Source organism: Mustela nivalis (genome assembly GCF_964662115.1).
Source record: "Mustela nivalis genome assembly, chromosome: 12".
In the NCBI taxonomy this organism is placed as follows: Eukaryota; Metazoa; Chordata; class Mammalia; order Carnivora; family Mustelidae; genus Mustela; species Mustela nivalis.
Window position 1 is genome coordinate 82,697,363 of NC_139031.1, and position 27,019 is coordinate 82,724,381.

Genomic DNA, 27,019 nt, shown 5'->3' on the forward strand with positions numbered 1-27,019 from the left:
TGTCCCAAAAGTTCATTTTTGCTTGTTTCCCTTGCCCTTAGAGACATGTCTTAAAAGAGGTACCTGTGCCGATGTCGAAGAATTATACCTAACTGTGTTCTCCTCTAGGATTTTGATGGATTCCTGTCTCACACTTAGTTCTTTCATCCATTTTGAATTTATCTTTCTGTGTGGTGTAAGAGAGTGGTCCGGTTTCATTCTTCCGCATGTGGCTGTCCAATTTTCCCAGCACCATTTATTGAAGAGACTTGTCTTTTTTCCATTGGATATTCTTTCCTGATTTCTCTAAGATTAGTTGACCATAGAGTTGAGGGTCTATTTCTGGGCTCTCTATTCTGTTCCATTGATCTATGTGTCTGTTTTTGTGCCAGTAACATACTGCCTTGATGATCACAGCTTTACAATATAGCTTGAACTAAGGCATTGTGATGACCTCAGCTTTGGTTTTCTTTTTCAACAATCCCCTGGCAATTCAGGTCTTTTCTGGTTCCATACAAATTTTAGTATTGCTTATTCCAGCTCTGTGAAAGATGTCAATGGTATTTTGATTGGGATTGCAATGAAAGTGTAGATTGCTCTGGGCAGCATAGACAACTTTCACAATGTTTATTCTTCCAATCCAGGAGCATGGAATGTTTTTCCATCTCTTTGAGGAAGCCAAAAGATTTCTCATGTAAATGCCAAAGTTTATTTTCATTTATTATATGAAATAATGATTTAAAAATGTAAACATCCCTCACAAACAAATGTGATGGAGACTTCTTATTTCTGTATTATATTCACGTAAAAATGTTGTCTTTATCTGATCAAGTCAATGATTACAAATCTAGCGAGGCTCTGATACCATGGGTAGCTATGCAAGATGGACAGGAAGACTGATGCTTGTATGACGAACCCAGAGTTGGGGTTTCACATGCTGAACTACTAGAGTAGAGCTTCTCAAACTGTGTCCCTAAAGTTCTGCAGACATATTTATGAATGCCAAAGGAGGCTGGGTAGGAAGAAACCAGGAGAATGTGTGATGCATGAAACACTGTTCACCTAGAACAATTGTGCTTCCATTTTATATCCTGGGGATCTACCTTAAGTTTCACTTGAAGTAGAGGTTTTGTCTTCAAAAAAGTACTTGAAAATCATTTTCCTCCTGATTGCATACTCCTTGGTGGGGGGCGGCTCAGCCAGCAAAAATAAAACTAGAATAGATGCATGACGATTCTAACTTGGTTGATACTTCTAACAGACGTTTAAAATCTCTGAGGTTTCAGGTGGACTTGATGTGGTTAAATGTGTTCAGAAACTCAGAAGAAATTTCTCCATTTTTTGTTTTTTTTTTTAAGATTTTATTTATGAGAGAGAGAGAGAGAGGGAGAGAGAGCGAGCACAGGCAGACAGAATGGCAGGCAGAGGCAGAGGGAGAAGCAGGCTCCCTGCTGAGCAAAGAGCCCGATGTGGGACTGGATCTCAGGATGCTGGGATTATGACCTGAGCCAAAGGCATCTGCTTAACCAACTGAGCCACCCAGGCGTCCCAAATTTCTCCATTTTAAGTTCACTTTGTAAAATGGTGGTTCAGTAGTGTGATTTTTTTTTTTTTTTTTTTTTTTTTTTTTTTGTGGAAGGCTTTACTAATTACTATGCACGTGTGTTGTTTTGAAAATGGCATGGCTGCGCACAGGATGGTAAGCTAATGGAGAGTTTTCAGAGAATATCAAGACGAATACCATAGGCTTCCTGCTCCCAAAGTTCCTAAAGCTACTATAGTTTAAAAACAGGACAGAGAAGAGTAAGTGGCATAAGGTACAAGCAGGGAATACACAGCAGCAACAGTGATCTCACTTTTTCAGGAAGTGGGATGCTTCAAGAAAAAGGCGGATCTGAGCAGTCCTTGCAAGATGGGCAGAATATTGAAGCACAGAAATGTGAAGGAGCGCGCTTCCGGGCTGGGTATGGGAGGAGCAAAGGCATCCGTGGGTTGAAAAATCAGGAGCTAGTTTGGAAAACAATAATGTGTCTAATCTGGCCGGAGCATGGGTTCTGTGGCTGGGGTCAGAAGCAAAAAGATGAGAGGAATGCTGCAGACTGTAAAGGGATTTGTCTGTAAAATCAAAGAGGGGACCATCTTAGGCCAGAAAATCTAAGCGAAGGAAAAATTCAAATCTAAGTATCTACGATTTCCCCTTTCACCTACTGACTGCTCAGTTCCGTGTCTGGGTCTGTGAAGTGATGGTGGGATACTGGGTTGGAGGGAAAAGTGGAAGGAACTCTGAAGACCATTTTACAAAATAATGAAATGGCCAAGATGTCAAGGAGATGATGATAGAGATACAGAGAAACAAACAAACAAGGGGGCAGAAAAACAGTTTCTGGAGGAGTTTTTAAAGAGGGGTAAGAGGTATGTGGGAGAGGCATCTGCTGTGACAAGAAATTTTAGGAAGTTTTGTTGCATGATGTGCTGTAGAACTCCCTCCTCTGTTCCTGAAGAAACCTTCAGTATAATCATATTGCTTTCCAAGGCTTTCTGGAGGCAGATCTGTGTTTCCTTTGGCTGTGCAGGGGATGGATTTTAAGGTGGGAGAGAGCTCAGTTTTACTCTGTTCACAAACTATCTGTACACATGGGTTTCCCCCGTGGTGCTGGGGGTGAAAGGGACCTTCCCCTCTTCATCCTTCCCCACTGCACCCACCACATCCAAATCTGTTTTACCTACTGTGCTTCTGAGTAAGACTCCCGCTGGAAAAGTTTAAAAACAGAGTAAAAACCACCATGGTAGACACTGAGGTACCCCTGAAGGATAATAAGCTGAGAAGTGTACTCTTTGTTTTTTTAATTAACATATAATGTATTATTTGCCCCAGGGGTACAGGTTTGTGAATCATTAGTCTTACACATTTCACAGCACTCACCATAGCACATACCCTCCCCAGTGTCCATCACCCAGCCACCCTATCCCTACCCCCACCCCCCAGCAGCCCTCAGTTTGTTTCCTGAACTTAAGAGTCTCTTATGGTTTGTCTCCCTCCTGATCCCATCTTGTTTCATTTTTTCCTTCCCTACCCCCCAAACCCTCACCCTGCCTCTCAAATTCCTTATATCAGAGAGATCATATGATAATTGTCTTTCTCTGATTGACTTATTCTGCTAAGCATAATACTGTCTAGTTCTATCCACGTCGTTGCAAATGGCAAGATTTCATTTTTTTGATGGCTGTTTAGTATTCCATACCACATTTACTTTATCCGTTCATCTGTTGATGGACATCTAGGTTCTTTCCATAGTTTGGCTATTGTGGACATCGCTGCTATAAACATTCGGGTGCACGTGACCCTTCGGATCACTATATTTGTACCTATCTTTAGCATAAAAATCCAGTAGTGCAATTGCTGGGTCATAGGGTGGCTCTATTTTCATCTTTCTGAGGAACCTCCATGCTGTTTTCCAGAGTGGCTGCACCAGCTTGCATTCCCACCAACGATGTAGGAGGGTTCCCCTTTCTCCGCATCCTCGCCAACATCTGTCCTTTCCTGACTGGTTAATTTTAGCCATTCTGACTGGTGTGAGGTGGTATCTCATTGTGGTTTTGATTTGTATTTCCCTGATGCCGAGTGATGTTGAGCGAGAAGTGTACTCTTAATATGAAATGGGATTCAGAGAACGCTAATGACTTGCTCAAGGTTGCTTGGCTAGTACACGTGGAGCTAGAACTAAGACCCATTTCCCCTGAACCATGCCCCCGACCCCTGGCTGGTCAGAGATTTTCTTTCCAAGCCATTAGAATTTGAGATATTTTGAACTTGTCCATTCTTAGATGTCGTCTTTTCAGACAGCAAAGCCTCTCTCCTCTTCATCTGAGGCTTGATGTCAGGTAATTCTTGCACCTCCTTATTTCAGATCTTGGAGGTACCCTGGTGTACCTGTTCGCCTCTGTCGGGTATGCATGGGCTGGGGAGATACTGGACTTGGCATTAGGTTCTAAGCTTGCTGCTGACTTCTCCTTTCTGTTTGCCCTTACTGCAACATAAACACCGGATGTAACAAAGGTTATAGTATGATGACTCAAACTATCGATGTACTGGGAGAAAATACAGGACACACATTTATGACCTCAGAGTAACAAAGGTCTTCTTAAGGTACGACACAGAATCTAAAGCTGTAAAAGCAAAGTACAATAAAAAACAAGTTTCCACGTCAAGAAAGGCCACCTTCAGCAAACTAAAGAAATCCAACAAAGAGAGTCATTTTTGCAATGCATATTGTACACAAAGGCCTCCTTTCTAAATGTATAAAGAGTTTCTGTGAATCTATAAGAAAAAACTACACAATAGAAAAATGGAAAAAAAAAAGATGTGAACAGAATTCACAAAAAAAGAAGTCTTTGTATCAAATATGCTTCTTGCTTCTATAGAGTTCTTGCTTTAACATCTGCTCCATGTGCCTATGCTGACCAGATACAGCTCTTTCCAGACAACCTGATAATATGCCTGAGTCACCTTGCCATGGCCTCCTGCCTCCCTCACGTCCTCCTCCCCCACTTTGAAAGAAGTCCTCCTCCTGGAGGTACACTTTTCAAATGCAAACCAACCGATCCAGAGTCCACACTCTAAACTCTCTCATTAGGCTCTCACATTCAGGCCACTATACACTTACCCAAATCACCCCAGAATCAAGTACCAAATCACTAGGGACAGCCCCTATCTCCAGAGCTCACTGAACTTATTCCTGCTAACCAATCCCAAGTCTGCCTATCCTGCTTCACCCATTCCTTCGCAAGAAAATCACAATAAAGACTCTTGCCCAGTTCTTCCCTGACTGTTCCCAATGCTTACCCGTGTTGCCATCATGGCATGGCATGTCCCCTTTTCTTAGGAACTGTGAGTGATAAACTATTTTTCAATGGCAGCTGCGTCCTGATCTATTTGCCTTCCTATACATTACATTTTCTATTAACACACTATATTTTTAAAACAGTCTTAAACATATGAAAAGAAGCTCCACTCCGTGCATTTTAAGTAGCAACATAACATTTTAAGAGAAATGTAAATGAGAACTATGATGAGATAACATTTTCCTTTCATCAGAGTGACAAAGTTCAAAAAGTTAGATAGTGCACAGTGTTAGTATGAGCAAAGTCACATTCATTTCTTGTTCCTGGGAGCATACATTATTACAGCCTCTATGGAGAGCACTTTAGCAATAACAGTGAAATTTCAGAATATACAAATTCACCATCTGGCAATTCTACTTGTGGGTATATACTTAAAAGAATTGAGAGTTTGGATCTTTTTTTAAAAATTTTTATTTATTTATTCGACACAGAGCAAGAGAGGGAACATAAGCAGGGGGAGGGGGAGAAGGAGAAGCAGGCTTCCTGCTGAGCAAGGAACCCGATTAGGGGCTCCATCCCAGGACCCGGGGATCATGACCCATGCTGAAGGCAGACGCTTAATTGACTGAGCCACCCAGGCGCCCCTGAAAGGGTGGGTCTTAAAGAGATATTTGTATACCTTGTTCATAGCAACATTATTTATAACAGCTAACAAGTGGAAATCACCAAGTGTCCACAGACAGATGAATGGATAAACAAAATATGGTATATACATACAATGGAATATTATTATTCAGTTTTAAAACAGACAGAAATCCTGTCATCCTGCAACATGGATCGAACAACACCAGTTTGAACTGCGTGGATCCACTTATACATGGGTTTTTTTTCAATATTGAAACACAGTACAGTACTGTAAATGTATTTTTTTCTTTCTTATAATTTCCTTAATAACATTCTTTTTCTCTAGCTGACTTTATTATAAGAATGCAGTGTACAATATATATAACATGCAAAATATACGTTCATCTACTATTTATGTTATTACTGTGGCCAAGAGTAGACTTCTAGTAATTAAGTTCTGGGGAGGAGTCAAAAGTTATATGTGGATTTTCAACTGTGCAGGGGGATTGGCACCCCTAACCCCCGTGTTGTTCAAGGGCAAATGTATATTCAAATAGTTCTTGGGTTACTGAAGCTACAGTTTCACAAAATGCATGTTCTCTACAGTGCACCACAAGCTTTCAAAAGTCAGCTTACTTTCTCTCTCAAGAACATTCTCAAAGGAAAAAATAATATGATTAAGTATTTCTTCCTAATCCTTATTTTAAAAAGTAACATCTGTTCACAGTGACAATTTAAAAAAAAAAATCATCTGCATTTAGATTTTTTTCTTTTTAAAGTAGGCTCCAGCATGGGGCTTGAACCATAAACCAGAGATCAAGACCTGAGCTGAGATTAAGAGGCGATTAAGAGGCAGAGACTTAACTGGCTGAGCCACCCAGAAGTCCCTTCAGATTATTATTTTTAATATTTAACCAACTTGCTGTAACAATTTAGCTAAAGAATCAATGAAAAATACAGAGGTAATTAAAATGTTATTCAATATGTAATGAAAAATAAAAACAGGCACGCGCACGCATAAACAAACTAGGTCCACATTATGTCTGTAAAAGCATCAAAAAAGAGAAAGGGAAATTAAGGACAATTAACCACTCAGAGGAAGGGACAGATGAGCTGTTGGAGGGTAGGGTTTTTGTGGCATTTGCCTCTGATTCTCGGGCCTGAGTCTGGTATGCGCTCCACGCGCAGTAGATTTTAGAATCAGTAAAGGAAGTTCATCTCAGAGAGGAGGCAGAGGAACCATTAATTCTTCTCTGTCCTTGATTTTCAAGTCTTTTCTGACTCCCACTTGCCACTGATCACATGTTCAGATAGCAGAGTTTTTCTGACAACACCCTGGATTTCCTAGCCAGAATCAACCTTCATGTTTTTTCATTTCAAAAGTGCCAAGTATAAAGATATCCTAACGTGGAACTTTCTTTTCTCTTTCCCAGACTCTTCTGCGGTACATGGTTTTACTAATTGAATTTAGGGGTGTTAATCTACTTTGCAAAGTGGAATGTGGCCTGTAGTTTTATAATCCTAATATAAAACTTTAATCTTTGTAAATAGATTATTAGCCATGTCAAAACCACAAACGTTTAAGTGCATTCCAAGCATGTTCCAACGTCTTTTCCATACTGGAAAGATTTTTAAATTTACACCTTACTGTCAGAGGTTAAAAAAAAAAACAAAAACCCACCCCAGACCAAAAAACTTTATGGAAAACATTGAACCCCTCTGTATTGTTTATTAAGTTATCAGTCTGTTTAAAGTTTCTTGACAGCCAAAAAAAATCTTGAAAAATTACTCTCGCCAGGCTGCCTGGATGTCTAAAGAACAAGTGAAAATAGGCCAACAATCGCAAGACTTGTAGAGATTTTAAAAAGAGATTGAGTAGTTTTTTTTTTTTTTTAATGCTTATCCTCCACATACAGCTATTAATGAAGTGTGATAAATAAGAAAAGGATAGGGAAGCTAAGGGGAAATATTTAAATAGAACATTAAATATTTACCTGTATTTTTTTCTTTTAATATACAGTTTACTTTAAACGTCAATTTGTAAAATCCTAAAATAGTAGTGTTTAAATGTATAAATGCCCAGTGAAGAAAGTCAGATGAAATTTGCACTAAGGTAGGAGACAGGATTCCTTGGTTGGCTCTGTACTTGTCCAGCTGCTCAGCTCAGGGCATGTCTCAACCTTTCAGAATTTTAAGATAAAATAATATCTTAAAATTCCTATTCCTTATGGAATCACTATGGGAATTAAATTACACACTTAAAACTACATTGACTTTCAGCTCCTTGAGGGTGAGGATCTTTTTTTTTTTTTTAAAGATTTTATTTTTTATTATTTATTTGACAGAGAGAGATCACAAGTAGGCAGAGAGGCAGGCAGAGAGAGAGAGGAGGAAGCAGGCTCCCTGCTGAGCAGAGAGCCCGATGTGGGGCTCGATCCCAGGACCCTGAGATCATGACCTGAGCCGAAGGCAGTGGCTTAACCCACTGAGCCACCCAGGCACCCAAGGGTGAGGATCTTATATTTTCACCCTTGTAAACAGTTACTTGATTAATTCATGTATGAAAGAAATAAAAGTCATTTTCACTCTTGAAAAACATTTTAAATTTCATTACAGATTAACCCAAGACACTCCTCAGTTCCTATGAGAGGGCAAACCTAGAAAATGAAGGAAGCTTTAGTAGTATCAGAAAATCACTAATATTTTCAGTAACAATCAGAAATTTTTATTAAAAATTCCTCAAGTTATTTAATCTGTTACCAGCCTTAGGAAAATGAAAGGTATAAAGAATAAGAAGGTAAAAAAAAAAAAAAAAAGAGTAAGAAGGTATCTTTTGAACATGTGACTATCCCAGTAAAAGTAGGGACTTAAGTAAATGATGGCAACAACTTTTTATAAACATAGTGGTAGAAGTGCTGTTAAATATACATAAAAAGCAATCTGCAAACCTTTCAGAAAGCAATCTATTAAGACATTTTTATGTCTATATATCCAGCCCAAGGACTAAGATTAGACCTGTTGCCTCTTCTGAATTCTCTCTGTCACTTAGAATACCATAATCCAGCTACTTTCCTGAATCAGAAATCTAAGCATCAGTTCAGACTCTTTCCTCTTCTTCACTCCCCTCCTCCCTCTGTCCATTCAGACACTAAGTCCAGCATTTTCTACTTCCTTAATATCTCACCTGTATGTATTCTGTCCCTTTCCTATTGCCACTACCTTGGTTTGGTCTCTCATTTTATCTTACCTTGATCACCAAAATGGCATTCTAATTGGTGATATGGCAGGAATGGAAAATAGACAAATTCAGTAGGTATTTAAGAAAGCCAACTAATAGAATATAGGACAAAAGATTTAGAAGGAGAAGAATGAATTGAGTTCTGAGTGTGTGTAGCTTGAGGTACCCTCGGGTCATTTGGTAAAGATATTCTTGGTACCTGCATGTATGGGTGTCAGGAAAGCTTAAGGACAGAAAAGTAGGTTCATAGTGGACACTGTGAACTTGGCTGAAATGTCCCCTTTCATGTCCTCCTCCAAAAAGCTTTTACCAGATCATCCCACTCCTACAGTGGTTGTTCCTTGCATTCAATTCTGACAGCTCTGACGGGTTCACAATTAAATGTTGCCTTTTGTTGGTATTTATTATTTCAAGTTTGTTTTTCCCAAATTAAGCTTTTAGAGAATAGTGACCTTTTATATGGTTTAGGCCTATGGATGCCTATTGTGTCTGGTGCTTCGCCATATACAAGAGGCACTCAAAACAAAGAAGGAGCTGAAGGGATAAATTAGATTTTCGTGATTTTAATGATAACCATGATAAACATCCCCTAGCACAGAGCTTGCACATAATGGGCACTGAATTAATATCTGTGAAATGGATTGAGACTTAAAGTTTCCCAAGGCTCTTCAAAAACCTCTTGATATCTCAGTGGCTTCCAAATCTGACATGCCATAACACTTGGACACAAATATATTTATTATACATTTTGCAAGAAGTCCAACAGTTCATAGTTTTATACATAACCTGTTTCAGTGAAAAGGTCATGCATCAGCAAGCCTAGTCCATCTTCATCTCCTTGTCCACATGACTTGAACCCCCCCCCACTGTACTTTTACAGAATTTCACATTCTATATTGATGCACACTTCTGCATCCTTAGTGTTTCCCTCCAACGTTCACATTGCCCCCTCATGTCTCCCAAATGCTCCTGTGCTACCTTCACTCTTCACAGGTCAAAGACTTAACTCTGATTGACACAAGAATTATTTTCAGGAAACGAAGAGAAGGAACGTTCTTGGTGAAAAACGAAAAGCCAAAAGGCTTAGGCAAGATAACTGCATATTTGGATTTTGGACCTTCTTAAGACAAGAATGGCTTTATGGCTTCCAAGTCTTGGAAAACTTTGACACCTGACACACCGACACTTGATGCCTGAAGTCCTACTTACAAATCAGCGGTACTTTACATAACCATATACAGACAGAAATAGAAATCCTAAGTTGAAGAATATCATGACAGCTATAACTTGTGTTATGTTCAACAGCATCTAGTATGATGCTTTAAACAGAGAGACACACAAACTCTTTGTTGAAAAAAATTATTTTCTCATGCTACATATTTACTGCTTGTCTCTGTGCAAAGTCTTGAACCAGGTGCTGTACTGGATACAAATAACACAACACATAATCCTTGCCACTGTATTGGACAACAAGAGTTATAAATGGTCCCTCAGAGTGTATGTTGGTATATAATCTTTTTGGAAAACTATCTGAAGTTATCTACTAAAGGTGTATGTAAACCAAGACTATGAGACAGTAACCCCACTCCTAGTTATACACCCCAAATAAATGAATCCATAAGTATAAGTCATGTACAGGAATGACCATGGAACTTTATAATCATCCAAAGGAGGAAACAGCCCCAATCTCTAAACAGAATAGAATGGACAAGCAAATTAGGGCCTATTTACGTATAAGAACACTATAGAACAGTAATAAAGAATGAACTACTGCCACACACTGTGCTATGATGAATTCCAAAGACATAATGGTGAGCAAAGAAACCAGACACAAAGAAACACATACTGTATGATTCCATCTATGGAATCAGAAGAGGCAAAACTGACGTGTAGTGATAAATCAGAATTCTGGTTTGCTTTGGTGGGAGCAATGACTAGGAAGAGTCTCAAGGAGACATATTGTGGTCTACGTGGGAATATGGCAGAAATAGAGTACGGATAAATTTGAGAGATATCGCGAAGAGGTATTTAACTCTCAAACTGACAAAGAGAACACAGAAGGAGAATTGGGATTGGGAGGAGAATGATGAATTTGGTTCTGAATGGCTTGGTTATAGGAATAGGTGAACATTCACCAAACTACACATTGATCATTTGTGAGGATCACTGTATATATGTTATGTAACAAAAAATATTTTTTTGTTAACAAAAAATTTTTAAATAAAAATAAAATAGAGCAAATTTTCAGTAAGACAAGAAAAACCTATGGAGCATCAGGCTTCACAGGTAGGCAGTGATGGTAGAGTTGGGGAGCAGATGTCCCGCATTAACCCACACAGTCCACTGCTGGGAACCACGTGGCTTAGTTCCCAAGCACCACTTGGAACATTCATCCCAAAGTGTGAATTAACACAGTGTAGATCCTACCCTGTTAGGTCTTATTGATTAATACAATAATTCTTCCCTTATTGATTAACACAATCTGTGCAGAATTCTAAATTTTCCATGCAAAATATTATAGGAAAAGAAGATATTCAATAAATATCTGTTCATAACCTAGTAACACATGACAGGTATGGCCTACAAATGCTCGAGCAGTTGAGAAGTTACAGGAAACACTGGCTAAATGTTTCCAAGGACACGGGAATGGAGCTGGCCTCTAAAAGGTGAGGAACAGATGCAGGGGTTTCAAAGTATGACCTATACAGATATTTGATTTGATTTCTTTTAGTGTGAGTAGCACAGTCTTTCAAGGTGCAGGGTGATTAGGAGTATTTCTGGACGGCCATAACCTTGCATTGTGCTTTGAGAATATGTGCCAGTTTCCTCGGCATCTGAGTGGGGTAAAGTCCCTGTGAAGGAGTGCCCCATAAACAGAAGATCACAAGAGGCTAAGTGAATTATTAGACTGTACACGTGGTTTGGGCCCAGATCACATAGTGCCATGAATGCCATACTGAATATATTCCGCAGTCAGTGTTAAATGAGACCATGCCCTCTGTGCTTTGGTGGTGTGGGCCAATTGTGTGACCAGCATTAATAACAATAAATGGTGTAAGCAGCTCCAGGTTCTTTCCCTGTGATGCCAGGCACTAGACCTTTGGAAGTGGATTTCTGACTGCTTGCTTTCAGTTGCCATCTGAGCTCCTATGACTCTGCAAATACAGCTTCTGTTTAGATAACCAAAGGAGAGAAGCTTATATAAAGTAGGTCAAAAATTTTGTTTGGATTCATAAATCTAAGAGGAATGTTGAAAGAATTAGCAAATAAAGCTATAGATGCCAAGTGGATTAATTTCAATGGTGTTTTCTATGGAAATAAAGTTAACACCCATAATCATTCGGCAAGGTTTTGTTGGCTTAAGGGACAGCTGTCCTGGAGTGAAATTACTGATTTCATTACTGATGTAATTTTACACTACTCCAAAGGGTAGATAAGACAGTTCTTTGACGCTATAATCTAAAGTATCCACCTTCTCAGGCGCTGGTCATACCCAATGATTAATAACTACCATTTCTGCATACATGTATACTGAGAGACTATTGATATTTAATAAATTGTTTCGTAGAAAAGGAAAAGTCATCCTAAGTTCTCCTTTGACTTTACAAACAAGCCTTTCAGGCTTCTTTATCTGTTCCTTAAAAACCTTGACTATAATTTTTATTATTAGCATCACATTTACTAGAAATGAATTCTAGTTTAGCCTTATTTGTATTTGATACAATTGTTAAGGGTAGTGGTATAAAAGTAGAAACTTGGGGCACTTGGGTGGCTCAGTGAGTTAAGCCTCTGCCTTCATCTCAGGTCATGATCTCAGGGTCCTGGGATGGAGCCCTGAATCAGGCTCTCTGCTCAGCAGGGAGCCTGCTGCCCCCTCTCTCTCTGTCTGCCTCCCTGCCTACTTGTGATCTCTCTCTCTCTGTCAAATAATTAAATTAAAGCTTTTAAATAAATAAATAAAAGTAGAAACTCTACTGCAAAAATTTTGATGTATAATGGATTTTAGCAGAAATAGAGAAACCTGCTTACTTAAAAGTATTAAGACTAGAGATGTGGATTCATGGTTTTAAATATATAAATACAGATAAAGAAAAAAATTGTATTTCCTTTTTTTCTTTCTTTCTTTCTTTTTTTTGCTTCTCTGCTAATAGGGGGCAGTGTATTTCATCAATGTTCTACTGCTCTAGCTACATTTTGTTAGGTACATGTTGATTGTTCTACAATTGTATGTTAAGATCTTTTATCTTCACTTTATGGATGTAAATGTAGTATAGTCAATAATGAAAGAAATTTGCTTTTTTATTTCATTTACCAACCTATAGAATGTACTTAAATGACTGCATATATGCAAATATTTATTATGCTATAAAAGTGTCAGAACTACTATGTTAGTCCAGGATTCTATGATAAGACTTCAGAAGAGAGGGTGGGGACTATTTTATTTTAAAGTGCTTCAAACTGTGTGTATTGCCTACAGGTTACATGTGATAAGTCATCTTGATAATATTAGCTTCACCTGATTTTTAAGCTGATAATGACTCAGGTCTTAGTACAATAATACGTGAAGGGAAACATACCTCTTGCAGACAAATAAAGGCTGGAGTTGTAGATAAATCAACACACCGCTCATCTTGGATATTAATTGTGGGTGCTACAACATAAATGGGGTCCTCTTGATCTTTTTTCTCTGTCTCCTCTTCCTCTTCTTGTTCTGTGTCTGTAGCACTGTCTTCCATTTTTCACAATTCTAAAATAAAACCATTCCAGATTCAGCTGCTTAGGGATGGTGTCACCTATAATATCAAATTAGTGGAAAATAATAAAAGCAAGCAAAAATCAACTGGAGTAAGCTACTCTCCAATGAAATTATAGGTCAGTACACTTAGCTGCAGATAAATTATTATGAAGGCTGCTCGGTTATAAAGATAGTCTCCATTGCTACACTCAAATCAATAACTCTAATTTTAAAAAAAGCTATTGTTGCATTAATTGGAAAATAATGATATAACTAGAATGTAAGTTCCATGAGAGCAGAAACCTAATTGCGTTTACTGAGCATTATAGTTAGCACTCAATTACTACTCATTGATTGGGTGGAAAAAAAAATAACATTCACCCTTACAATATAACACAAAGTTAATTCAAATTATTTTGGGGAAATTAAAAACCAACACCATGCGGTGGCTGACACTGCCTCAGGCATGCACCTTGTACCTGCGCACCTGCCCAAAAGCTTAATTGCTCGATGCCTGTATTCCTGCTGGGGCCGCAGGGCAAGCCTACGCTTGCAGGTCCTGCCTGGGCCCTCAGCTATATATCTGCTGCCCGTGTGCATGCTTAATTGTCCTGTCGAGCTTTCGGGCTTCATTTACAAAACATCAGCTCAAGAATAAAATTAAGGATATCAAGATGGTGACCCCAGAACATTAAACCATGCTCAAGCCTTTGGGAGGACGGATCCTTGCATGACTGCGCAAGTCATGGAGGCGGCCATTGATTTACTGCGCATTGATTTGCTCACATATTCAAGGGAACCTATCTTGGTCTAAAAGGACCTGTCTTGGCCTGCAAGGTCTCTCCCAGCCCATTTTAGTGGCATTGGGATCATTGCTTCTCAGAGAGCTGGTAAGGAGACTCAATTGCATTTAAAAAAAAAAAAAAAAAAAAAGCCAATCTAATCTTTTGCTCTTTTGATCTCTGACCCATGTGAATCTGCACTTAACAGAAGAGTAAACTTGCACTTTTCTCTTGCCAGAGAACATACATCAAACTGTCATAAATTAAAGGTCCATGTCTTCTGTTAAATATCTCTCATCTCTCACGTCTATCTTATCAGATTAGCTGCTCCTTGATGATGGGATCCCCATTCTTTTAATAGGGAAAGCATGTTCTGTAATATGAATCTGGAAGGCATGGTAGGCTCTGGCTCCTAAATTTATTCGTCAAGTGGCCATAGGCATGCCATTTATTCATTCAGTTTCCTTTCCTCCTCTCTGAAATGGGGGTCACAGTAATTTTTCTGTTTCATAAAGAATGGACACAAATTAAATGGCATCACCCCTGTGGATTTTAGCTTCCATTCTACTATCTCTAATTCTCTACCACAGACATAAATTACACATGCGCTTATTTTCCTCTTCTTGCTGCAAAAATACTTCACAGGTGGTAGCATGTACTTCCCTCAGGAGGCACTAAATGTCTGGTTGTCTGTTTTGTTTTGCTTTGGCTTCATTTGGTTGTCTTTCTACATATGATATTAATAGCCATTGATATCATTTGGACTCCCACTCCTTTAATACCCACATACTGTTTTCAGTGCCATAAAGCAGTGTTAAAAGAACCTGTTGTTGTTAAGGCATCACAACAATTCAATTTTGGCAATTAATCACAGTTGTCGTTTAAATCTTCAAGGAGCTGTGAAGGTTTGATTACATATCTAGATTTGTTGATGTTTATGAGATACAATATGTTGGTTCAACCATTTCATGGATGAAAACCTGTTAATGACTATCTCAGAAAAATTTTTCCCTCAGAACATTACACCATAACTGTTAATGTCAGCTTTTGCTTTAAGAAATATTTTGAATATGAACAAAAATAACAGATTGGCATAATGAATCCTCAAGTATCCATCCACCAGCTCCAATAAATAACAATTCATGGGCAATTTGTTTTGTCTGAACCCTTCCACTTACCCCTCCACTCTCCATATAATTTGGAAGAAAACCCATGCATGTAGACTGAATAATATACCCCTAGGAATTCCAGAATACTGTACAGAGATTACCTTCATGCTACTGCACACCTGCATGGCCCTCCTTAGTGTGAATGGACCACAAGTCAGTCAAACAACCCCCAAATTATAAACACATGGAATGTTGCCAGTTTTTTGCTATCACAGTTTTGCCAAGTACAGTCTGCATATTTATTTTAAAATATGTTTTAAAGGATCTTGGGAGTTTTAGAATGGAGATGGCATTAACATTCAACACTTAATTTCAGGCCATCTTCTCAAAACACTACACTTAAAATGTGGCAGAGCTTCCCTAGGTAACAAAAAAAAAAAACAGGGCACTGTGCTGATTTGTACAGATTCCCCTGTCTGCTCAAGTTTTTCAGTCTCTAGTTTCTTGAAAACATTCCAAATAGTTTCAATCAGGTAAAACATTATACACAGGAAAGCAACAAAAAGACACCGTAACTGAGTTCTGATAGAAATTATCAGACAAACTTTGACCTTTAGAAAAGAAAGGAAGAGTGAGTAGGAAAGAAAGAAAATGGAATAGAGACCAATGTGAAAGTCTCATGTGAATTTAAACCTAAAACACTAATTAATCTAATTAAATAACAGGTTGGAAAGGGCTGAAGGAGATAGCAAAGTTTAACAGATTAAATAAATATTCAATTTCGTTAAACAAATATTCAAATTCATTAATGTAGGATTATATCAATATCACCATGCTGCAGGCAATATGATTGGCAGCTATAAATAAAAAAACAGAATAAAATATATTCTCAGTCTACATGATATAAACAAGAGAATATTTATAAAACATCTAAATTCCTGGTGTAGGAAGAACAACAGACCTATCAAGTGTAGTAATTCTAGAAATGTGTATCCCCGTAATACTAAGTCAATTAAGCAAATATTTACTGAGTTCTTTTATGAGGAGCAATAATTTACAAAGAGGCAAGCAATTTACAATATAAAGAGAAATCAAGGCAGGGAATAAGGAGGTCTATATCATACAAGGTAAAGTAAAATAAACCTAAATAAAAAGCAATGTTTTTCTACCAACAATGAGATAAGCCTTTAAAAGCAGGTTGTAGCCTGGAATTTAGATTTTTAATCTATAGGAATTGGAAACCATTACTTTTTTTTTTTTTTTTTTTTGCATTAAAGAGTTATCTGAGCTTGTAAAGGTGTTAGTGAAAATGAGAGGAATGTTTTGAAAAGGGTGTGAATTGGAAGGCAAGGAGACAATTTAGTGGTTGTGAGTCAGCACCCTCAGCTGTGGGCAGGAGATAGATTCACTGGTGAGCAAAACCAGACCAGGTGTCTGGCCCCAGGGGCGCTCACAGACTGGTGAGCAAGACAGAAATTAATCAGAGAAGCATAGAGATAAAATGTAAAAATGAATATAAACTGAAACAGGTGCTGTGAAATCGTGGACCATGGAAACAGGGTTACCTCGTATGGCACATTTCCAGTACACACAATCCTCACAGCAACTGTTAAGTAGCCCAATTGGAAGGTTAGATGCTGAGGACCTGAGCCAAGGCCGTTCGTGCTATGCTGTAGGAGTCCCAAGAAGAGACACATGGTTTAATAAGGCTTTCTAGAAGGGAGAGGACATGTACAGAGCATTCACAAATAAACCAAAGGGCTAGTGAAGGAGAAAGGGAGGTTAATTAAAAGCACAAGTCCTATTCCACAAGAACACTGAGCTTCTCTCTTATTCACACTTTGTTTTGGGGTTAAAAGATAAAGCCAAAATAGGAAGCGTCACAAAGAATAATGAAGCAATAAACATCGCAGGGTATGCCTTGTGTTGTAAGACAAACCACTACTTCCTCTTCTCAAAAGCCAAAGAAGTGATCATCATTTTGTGTTTTGATTTTGAACTCTTAAGGAAAATTTTCTGGACAGTTATAAGGAGCAAATCCAAAAACCAAATAGTCCATGCACCAGAGAATGGGTCAGCATACACAAATGATGGTGACTTTTTGAAGATAAAAGGGCAACGCTTGCTTCAAGAAAGATGTAGCAGGAAACCACGCTTTCGATATTACTTGCCGCTGAACTAACACAAGTTTTGCTCATTTTGGAGTGGCAGGGTATCATTTAAAGTCAAAAATGATACGGTCCCACACCATTCTTTTTCATAAGTTAGCTCTTCTATCTGCCCCGGAAACATGACCACATGCTCCCTCCCCCAGTGGCCCATTGCTGTGGGTAAGTTACAGGGCTCTTTCTACAGGAACTCAGAGCTGGACCTGCTGGAGGAAGGGAGATGTCTGGGACAACTATTTTGTTTGTTTCAGTTTCCTATAGTTATTTAAAAACATAGAAATGTCAAAATGGGGGTGCTTGGGTGGCTCAGTCAGTGAAACGTCTGTCTTTGGCTCAGGTTATGATCCCAGGGTCCTAGGATGGAGCCCTGCGTCGTCGGGCTCCCTGCTCAGCGGGGAGTCTGCTTCTCCCTCTGCCTCTCCCCCTGCTTGTGTTCTCTCTCTGACAAATGAATTAAAATCTTAAAAAAAAAAAAGGGGGGGGGAAATGTCAAAACGAGGTTTCAAAAACTGTGGTATATTTAAAGTTATATGACAAGTGCCTCTCAGTCCTGTTAGTGTATCTCTGTGATTATATACATGTTCTCTTTTAGAGATAAGATTAAAAGTCAGCATCAAAGCCCCTTTCTGAAAGGCCTCTGGTCTACACATCACAGGCTCAGAATATTAGGCAACGGATTCCAGATGCAGCCTACAGTTACTTCAGATCCACTTAATCCAATAACATCACCAGATACTACCAGCTCAGGAGTCCTAAATGCAACAATCACTGCACTTGTTCATGGGTAGAGCTTTTTTTTTTCCTGTACAATTACATAATCCCCATTATTATTATACAAAGACATGGTTAGACTTGAAACATTTTTTTAAAGATACAGACTTCAGGTCCTGTTTTTAAGAAGGAGGGTGAAAAAGCTTTGTCATTCGAAACAAACCTAACAAATCAAACCACAACTTCTTCCTGTTCTTAAAAAAAAAAAAGAAAAAATAAAAACAAAACAAAACAAAACAAAACAAAAAACCCTGCAAAAAAAATTCCAATCTGGTAGAGAAGAAGTAAAACCATTGCAGTTCAGTATGTACAGCTAAAATTTCCCTCATAACTGAAGTGTTAAAGTAACAATGTGGGTTAAAAACACACCTATATACAGACACATATACACAGACATTAAAAAAAAAAAATTCTTGAGAGGAAGCTCCAAGTGCATATCTAGCCTTAAAAGTAAATGTTCACAGTATTAGTTAAGTCTTATATTATATGCATGTGTACCCAATGAGGAGCCTGTTCACTGCCCACGATCCCAGAGAACCAAAGACTGTCACAGGATATGCTCCCTCCTAGGGAGGGCAAAAAGCTGAGAGAGCTCTAGGCCTTCTCCCAACTCATTTCATTGTCCTTTTTGCTTCCCTTTGCATGCTACCCTCCAACCCCAGACACAGACCCGAGAAAAGTTATTCACCTTCTCTTTAAAACTTACTATTTTTTCTGGGGTGCATGGATGGCTCAGTGGGTTAGGCCCCTGCCTTCGGCTCAGGTCATGATCTTGGGGTCCTGGGATCGAGCCCAAGCATCGGGCTAGACCAAGAAGACCCCTAGCATTGGGCTCTCTACTTGGCAGGGAGCCTGCTTCACCTTCTCTCTGTCTACTTGTGATCTCTGTCTGTCAAATGAATAAATAAATAAAAATAAAACCTATTATTTTTTCTTTTTCTCAGAAACCCACACAGCCGAAATGAGCTTCATATTACTCATTTGTGAATGGGTATAACATATAGGGTCATGATGGGAAGACCATCCATGTGGAAGGCTGTCATAGAAACAGACGTGATTCTTGTCTCTAGTGTAATGCTCCTGGGTGTCCTCATCAGCAGGTGGGCACTCCTGCCTAGTCGTGCGCACCTCTGCACTTAGTAATGACAGTTATATAGCCCTTCACAGCTGAAATGAAGCTTTCCTTCATATTATTTCACTCTGTTCTTGTAACAACCATTTCATAACTATTATTGTCTCCATTTTACAGAAAAGGAAATTGAAGGCTGGAGAATGTAAGTGATGTGCCCACGATCACAATAAGTGATCAGCAATAAGTGTCAGTATTTATTCAAACTCATGTCCACTGGCTCAAAATCCCTTACACTTTTATACTGTATAGGATTCTTGCCATGGCCTTGGTAAAGCCCTTTGCTCTAGCCTCCAATAATGGAAAGCAGGATCAAGGATAGAGCAGGCTAAATGAATTTGATTCTGTCACTGCAAAGGTGTAAAGCTAAGACCCCCTTTAGCAAGGAGAAGGTCAATACAATGTAAGTCAATTAAAGACAGTTCCGGTAGAACAGTGATTATTAGACTGTCCATGAAGTGGCAAGATGGGAGCTGTGCAAAACAATGGGCTACAGAACTGGTTGCTATAGTTACAAACCAGAGGAAATCTTTCCCTTACGCAGAGTGTGGCAAGAAGCACTGGTCTCATATCCACAATAATTTACAGTCATTCTGCAAGTCCAGTCAGGCTTTAGAATCTCAAAGGATGGCTGAGAGGCCCTATCAGTTCCCTTAATAGTTACCAAATAATTCGGTAGTGAGCAGAAACAGTTCCAAATCCTGTGGGAGGTTTGGAATGCTCAAGTAGGTCTAAAGCTGATAGTCTTCCAGAAGGTCTGTGAATCAGATATTCTAGATGTTTACGTGCAATCTAGAATCTTCACACTGCAGTGTTATTCCTGCACTCCATTCCTTACTTTTGTTACAAAAACACGCATGTTTTTCAAATTCTTCTGTCACCTTTGCTTAAATTTTTAAAAAGCATACCTGATAGCACATTCATAGCATTACAAAACTAGTCTATATGTCCTGTCTGTCATTGCTTTGCAAACCTGCTCTTTGATTTACCCCTTTCCTCTTCCCCACACACTAGTCAATAGGAATTGTGAGTTTAGATGGGTCTGTTTCCTTAGGAAAGAATTTCGTGTAGTATGGGCTATCGTCGCTGCTTCCCAAATGCAACAGCCCTGGCTCCTCTCTTCTTCGTCATCGTGGTGTTTGTCCTCCTCCTCTTCCTCTTGTCATTTCATCTAAGACTAGGATTAGTGGCTTTAATTTAGTCTACAGGATGACAGCATGGGGTAATGGAAAATGAATCCTTTGAAGTTCATCAACTCAGACTTGAATCTCATTCTTCCCCTTCCTGTGTGACCTTGGGCAAGATATGTAACCTCTAAGTGGCTATTTCTTCAACTACAAGATGATTTAAGAGTTGTTGGGAAGATTAAATGGAACAAAATCTCAGTCCAGACCCAGCATGTAGTCCTCAATAAATGTTAGCTCCCTCCCACCACTGTCTGGGTTTTTTTGTTTTTGTTTTTTGTGTGTTGTTTTTTTTTTTCTTTCTTTCATGTGAAAGCCTTAAATAATTTTGACAGGGATCAAATAAACAGATGTCTGCCTGGGACTGGATCAAATGATTTAGGAATCTATAGGTTGGGGCTCTTCTAGCATGAATTTGTCCTAGAACACATCCTTGGGCTCTTGTGTGAGAGTCCTGGTAAGCCTAACCTTGAAATCCCACCATGAGATGTTTTCATCTAGAGAAAGAAAGATGATGTAGGATATTGGGTACGGTGAAATCTTTGTATTTGTGAAGTATTTGGGTCCTTAGAAGAACATGTCAATTCTTAGTCAGGGCAGGGCCAGCTTTAGACAATAAGAGGGCAAAGTTCCCTTGCCCGTGTCTAGAAATTTCACAGTCTCCTCTTTTCATTGCATAAGTACTTCCTGTTCTCAGGCTTCCCTTGGCCCTTGGCAGATCTCCCCTTCAAGCTTCCTCCCCTTGGGCAGCATCCCTTACTCAATTTCTTTCCTTCCTCTAAAAGCAAAGCTTCTTACATTCATTATAACTTTAGAAAAATATTTACCAAACCAATTTTCCTCCTTTACATTGGTGGAGGAATTTAGAAGTAAAAATAAACAACAACAACAACAAAAACCCTCTCTGAACTGGGGAGCAAGAAGAGTTGGCGTAGGCCCCTGAGGCCTCTAGTCTGCCCGGGACAAGGCTCAGGAAGCGAAATAGTGGAACTCGGACATTTGAGAACATCGGAGAGATCATGTGCCCCTTCTCTCAGGTGAGAGGCTGAGGATGTGACAAGGCTGCATATGATTACTGATCCTACACCTGCTCATGCTAAAGCAGTAGGTGGAGAAGGCCCAAGACAGTCCACACAGTGGCCAGGGAGATGTACTGAAGGCTAGCCAAGGGCGCTACATCCCAAGCACCCTTGACATTTTGATGAAAAACACGGCTTCGGAAAGGTTTGCGGTGCATGCCAGTGAGAACCAGAGAAAAAGGCAGAATTCTCAAAGATACCGGCCAGGAGAACCAAGTGTGAGACCCAGGGATGTATATCTCAAGGTGAGTCAGCATGGTCAGACAGCAGCCACTGGCAACCATCCTGAAGCCACAATGCTATCTAGTAACACTGAACTTGGGGCTCCTGCCTAAGAGGAAGAGAGAAAAAGTAGAATTACCTGGGGTTCTTTTAGTGAGCTTTATGGAGATATAATTTATGTGCAATAAAACTCATAATTTTAAGAGTACAATATGGGTTTTTACACATATTGACAGTTGGGTAATCGCTGCCACAAACATTCTTATTTTGTAGAGAGCAAAATGGAGTCTCTCATGTCAAGCAGGAACCTGCATCAAGCAATGACGCAAGCAGTTAAGGTACTGCAGCTAGGAGATATTGCCAGGACCAATGTCAGCTGACGACACCCCAGAACTGATAACCAGCTGAACCAGAGGAGGTCTGCAGAAATCCAAAACTGATTAAATCCCTTTAAAAAGGGAAGGATTTTGGCAACAAACTGTCAGACTCCTCAGACCTGACCCTTCTACATCTGACCACTTAAAAAAGGCAATTGCCACCGATGGTTTTGCCCAATTCTGTTCTCCAAACAGAACCGAGAGCCTTCCCTGCTGATCATGAGAAGGAGTGAGTGCCGAGAGCTGACCCGGACCAGACGCAGGCCTTATCTCAGCGGCACACCCACAAACTGAGTTCACATTTGGTTCGTTCACTTCCCGCTCCTTTCTGTTATCTTGTTTGTTATATGGCTTGTCTTCTATCCTGCTGTGTGTGCCATGTAAGAAGCCACGTTTAATCACATGGGGAGATGTCATTGAGTTTGGAATCCTGAGTCTGCTTTATCATTGTGATTTAACCTTGCTTTGTGATTGACTAAAGCTGACATTGTGGAAAGACACAACTCATGTGTGCACCTTCCTACCGTGCTTATGACGCCATGAGCTCTAAAAGCTTCCTCTGTGTGCCTTTATGATCCGTGCCCTGTCCTATCCCCACGCCTGCCATCCCAGGCACCTAGTAACAACTAGTCTTACTTTTTCCAGTATTTTATGTAAATAGAATCATAGATTTTTCTGGCTTCTATAATTTAGCAGAGGGTTTTTGAGGTTCACCTACATTGCTGTGGGCATCAATATTTCATTCCTTTTATTGCCGAGTGATATCACAATGTACAGATGCACCACAATTTATTTGCCAATTCACCAGGTGATAGACATTTGACTTTGCTATAAACATTTGAGTATAAGTCTTCATGTGAATGTATGTTTTCATTTTTCCTGGGTAAATATCTAGGAATGGGATTACTGGGTCATATGGTAAGTATATGTTTAACTCAATATAAAACTGTCCGATTGTCTTCCAAAGTGGCTCTGTGATTTTATATTCACACCAGGAAAAAGTGGACACCAAGGTTCCCATTGATCCATGTCCTTTCACACTTGATAATGTCAGTATTTTTATCCATTCTGCTGGATGTGTAGTGGCATCTAATTTTGATTTTTAATTTGTGGTTTTAATTTCCATTTCCATAAGACTACTTAATGTGGAATGTCTTTTATGGGCTTATCTGCCATTTACATATCTTCTTAGATGAAGTGTCTTACTATTTTTTGCCCGGTAAAAAAATCAGGTTCTTTTGCTCCCTACTAATATTGTAAGCATTCTTTGTGTCTTTGGGATACAATTCTTTTAGTAATATGTTTTGTAGATATTTTCTCTCGGTCTCTCCCAATCTTTTCATTTTCTTAGGATTGTCTTTTTGAAGAACAAATTTTTTTAATTTTGAGGAAATCCAATGTATCATTTTTTTTTCTTTTATGGTTCACATTTTGTATTTTAAGAAATCTTTGCCAAACTCAAGGTCACAAGATTTTCCCCCTATATTTTCTTCTAGAACTTCAAGAGTTTTAGCTCTTCTACTTGCATCTTTTATCTCTGTCAAGTTTTTGTGTATGGTGTGAAGTAAGCATTGATTTTCTTTGGGGAGGTGAGGGATATATGGATATCTAGTGGTTCAGCACCATTTGTTAGGAAAATATCCTCTTCCCATTGAATTATCATAGTACCTTTTCCAAATATCAATTAACTAAATATGTGTAGGTCTATTTCTATGTTCTCTTTGCTGTCCCATTGATTTATGTCTATTCTAATACCAATACAATATTGTATTGATTATCAAAACTCTGTAGTTAGTATTAAAATGACGTAGTATAAACCCTCAAACTTAGTTTTTTCTCAAAATTGTTTTAGCTATACTATATATTTTTATTTCCATACATATTTTAGAAGGAACCTGTCAATTTCTATCTTTAAAAAAGCCTGCTGCAATTTTGACTGAGCAACAAATCAATACATCAGTGTGGGGCAATATGCCATCTTAATGTTGAGTCTTATTTTTCTTGAATTTGGTTTTTCTCCCCTGTTATTTAGGTCATCTTCAGTTTTTCATATCAATGTCTTATGGTTTTCAGAAGATATGTCTTGTATATGTTTTGTTAACTTTATCCCTAAGTATGTCACATTTTGTATGTTATTGTAAATGATATTACTTTTCAATTTTGATTTCCAAATGTCATCGTTAGTCCTTAGAAATAAAACTGGTGGGGTGCTTGGGTGACTCAGTTGGTTAAGCATCTGCCTTCAGGTTGTGATCTCAGGGTCCTGGGACTGAGCCCTGCACTGGGCTCCCTGCTCCGTGAGGAATCTGCCTCTCTCTCTCCCTCTGCTCCTCTCCCCTGCTCATGCTCTCTCTCGTGCATGTGCACCATCTCTAACAAACAAATAAAATCTTCAAAAGAAAAGAAATAAAATTGGTTTTTGTCATTGACCTTGTATTTTGTAGCCTTGTGAAACATTTTTATTAATTCAGTAGCTTTGCACAATATTCCTTAGAATTTTCTATTCACATGATCATGCTGTCTGCAAATAAACACAATTTTACTTCTTCCTTTCCAATGTAGATTCCTTTTATTTCTTTGTATTGCCATATATATATATATATGTATATATATATATATATGACCTCTAGTACAATGCCGAACAAAAGTGGTGAGTGAACATTCTCCCATTGTTCCACATCCTTTTCTTTTTTTTTTTTTTTAAGATCATTTATTTATTTATTTGACAGAGAGATAGAGAGCACAAGCAGGCAGAGCAGCAGAGAGAGGGAGAGGGATAAGCAGGCTCTCTGCTCAGCAGATGTGGAACTCAATCCCAGTACCCTGGGATCATGACCTGAGCTGAAGCCAGCTGCTTAACCAACTGAGCCACCCAGGTGCTCCTTTGTTGCACATCTTAACAGGGAAAGCATTCAGTCTTTCATAGTTAAATATGGTATGAAGTGTAAGTTTCCATAGCTGCCTGTACCAGGTGAAGGAAGTGTCCTTCTATTCCAAGTTTGTTGGAAGTTTCTAACAGGAAATGTATTGAGTTTTGCTAAACTTTTTTTAATCCATTAAGATGATCATATTTTTCAGCAAATAATACTGGACAACTGGACATTCTTATGTAAAAAGATGCACCTCAAACCATACACTCTATCATTTACAAAAAGTAACTTATTAGAGGTATATGACTAAATGTAAAATCTAAAAGTAAAAAGTGTTCAGAAGAAAATATTCACTATTTACAACCTTGGTTTGGAGAAAGGTTTTTTGTTTTTGTTTTTAGATTGGACACAAAACCACAAATCATAAAAGAGAAAAATAGATAAATTGGACTTTTCAAAATCTAAGAGTTCTGCTCTTTGGAAGACAGTATTGGGAAACTGAAAACAAAAAGCACAGATGGGAAGAAAATACATGCAAATAATTTATCTGTCACAAGACTAGTATGGACAATATATTAAGAAATCTCATAGCTTAGGGGTGCCTGAGTGGCTCAGTGGGTTAAAGCCTCTGCCTTTGGCTCAGGTCATGGTCCCAGGGTCCTGGGATCGAGCCCCACATCAGGCTGTCTGCTCGACGGGGAGCCTGCTTCCTCCTCTCTCTGCCTATCTCCTCTGCCTACTTGTAATCTCTGTCTGTCAAATAAATAAATAAAAATCTTTAAAAAATACATATATATATATAAAAGAAATCTCATAGCTTAATAATAAGAAATCAAATAGACTGACTTAAAAAGTGAGCAAAAGATTTGAACATATACTTAACCTAAGATATACAAATGGCAAATAAGAATATGAAAATATGCTTATTCAGGGGCATCTGTGTGGCTCAGTGGGTTAAAGCCTCTGCCTTTGGCTTAGGTCATGATCCCAGGGTCCTGGGATCAAGCCCCAAATTGGGCTCTCTGCTCAGCAGGGAGTCTGCTTTCTCGCCTCTCTCTCTGTCTGCCTCTCTGCCTACTTGTGATCTCTGTCTGTCAAATAAATAAATAAAATCTTTTTAAAAAAAGGAAATATGTTTACTTCATTAGTAATTGGAGAAATCCAATTAAAAATCACAATGATATACAACCACACTTATTAGAGTGTTTTTTAGAAAGTGACAACACCAAGTGTTGGTGAAGATGTGGAGTAACTGAACTCTCACATATTGCTAGTGAGAATGCAAAGTTGTATAGCTCCTTTGGACAACAACTTACTTATTATAAAGTTAAACATACATGTACCAAATGACCCAGCCATTCATTCATATGTATTTATTCAGGGGAAAGGAGGATATGTATCTATTCAAAAACTGTACATAAATGTTTACATTGATTTTATTGATATTCACTCCAAACTGGAAACAACCCAAATATCAACTTAAGGGATGTATAAACAGATTGTGGTACATTCATACAATGGAATATGACTCAGAAATAAAAATGAATTAAAAAAAGAAATAAAAATGAATAAACTATTGACACATACAATAGTGTGGGTGAATCTCAAATACATTATATTAAGTCAAAAGACTATGTACTATATGATTCCGTTTTAAAAGTTCCTGGAAAAGGCAAAAGTATTGGGACAGCTAACAGATCAAGTATTTGCCAGGGGCTGGATGCTGGGGGAGAAGGAGTGACTACAAAGTAGTATGAGGGAACTTTTGACAGTGATGGAAAAATTCTACATCTTGATTTTCATGTGGCTACATCACTGAATACATCTGCCAAAATTGATAGAAATGTCCACCCCAAAAGGGTGGATTTCACTGTGTGTAAATTATACCTCAGTAACTATAAAACAAAGCA

At 38.7% G+C, this 27,019-nt stretch overlaps 1 protein-coding gene across 1 annotated transcript in view; it reads right to left on the bottom strand.

Moving 5' to 3' along the window:
• Positions 1-27,019, bottom strand: part of CCDC146 (coiled-coil domain containing 146) — a 119,439-nt gene that overhangs the window by 80,279 nt on the left and 12,141 nt on the right. Inside the window, exon 2 of the mRNA XM_082692426.1 lies at positions 13,261-13,430. Within this exon, the coding sequence (XP_082548552.1) occupies positions 13,261-13,419 (159 nt within the window). The 5' untranslated portion in view covers positions 13,420-13,430. The remainder of the gene's footprint in view (positions 1-13,260; positions 13,431-27,019) is intronic.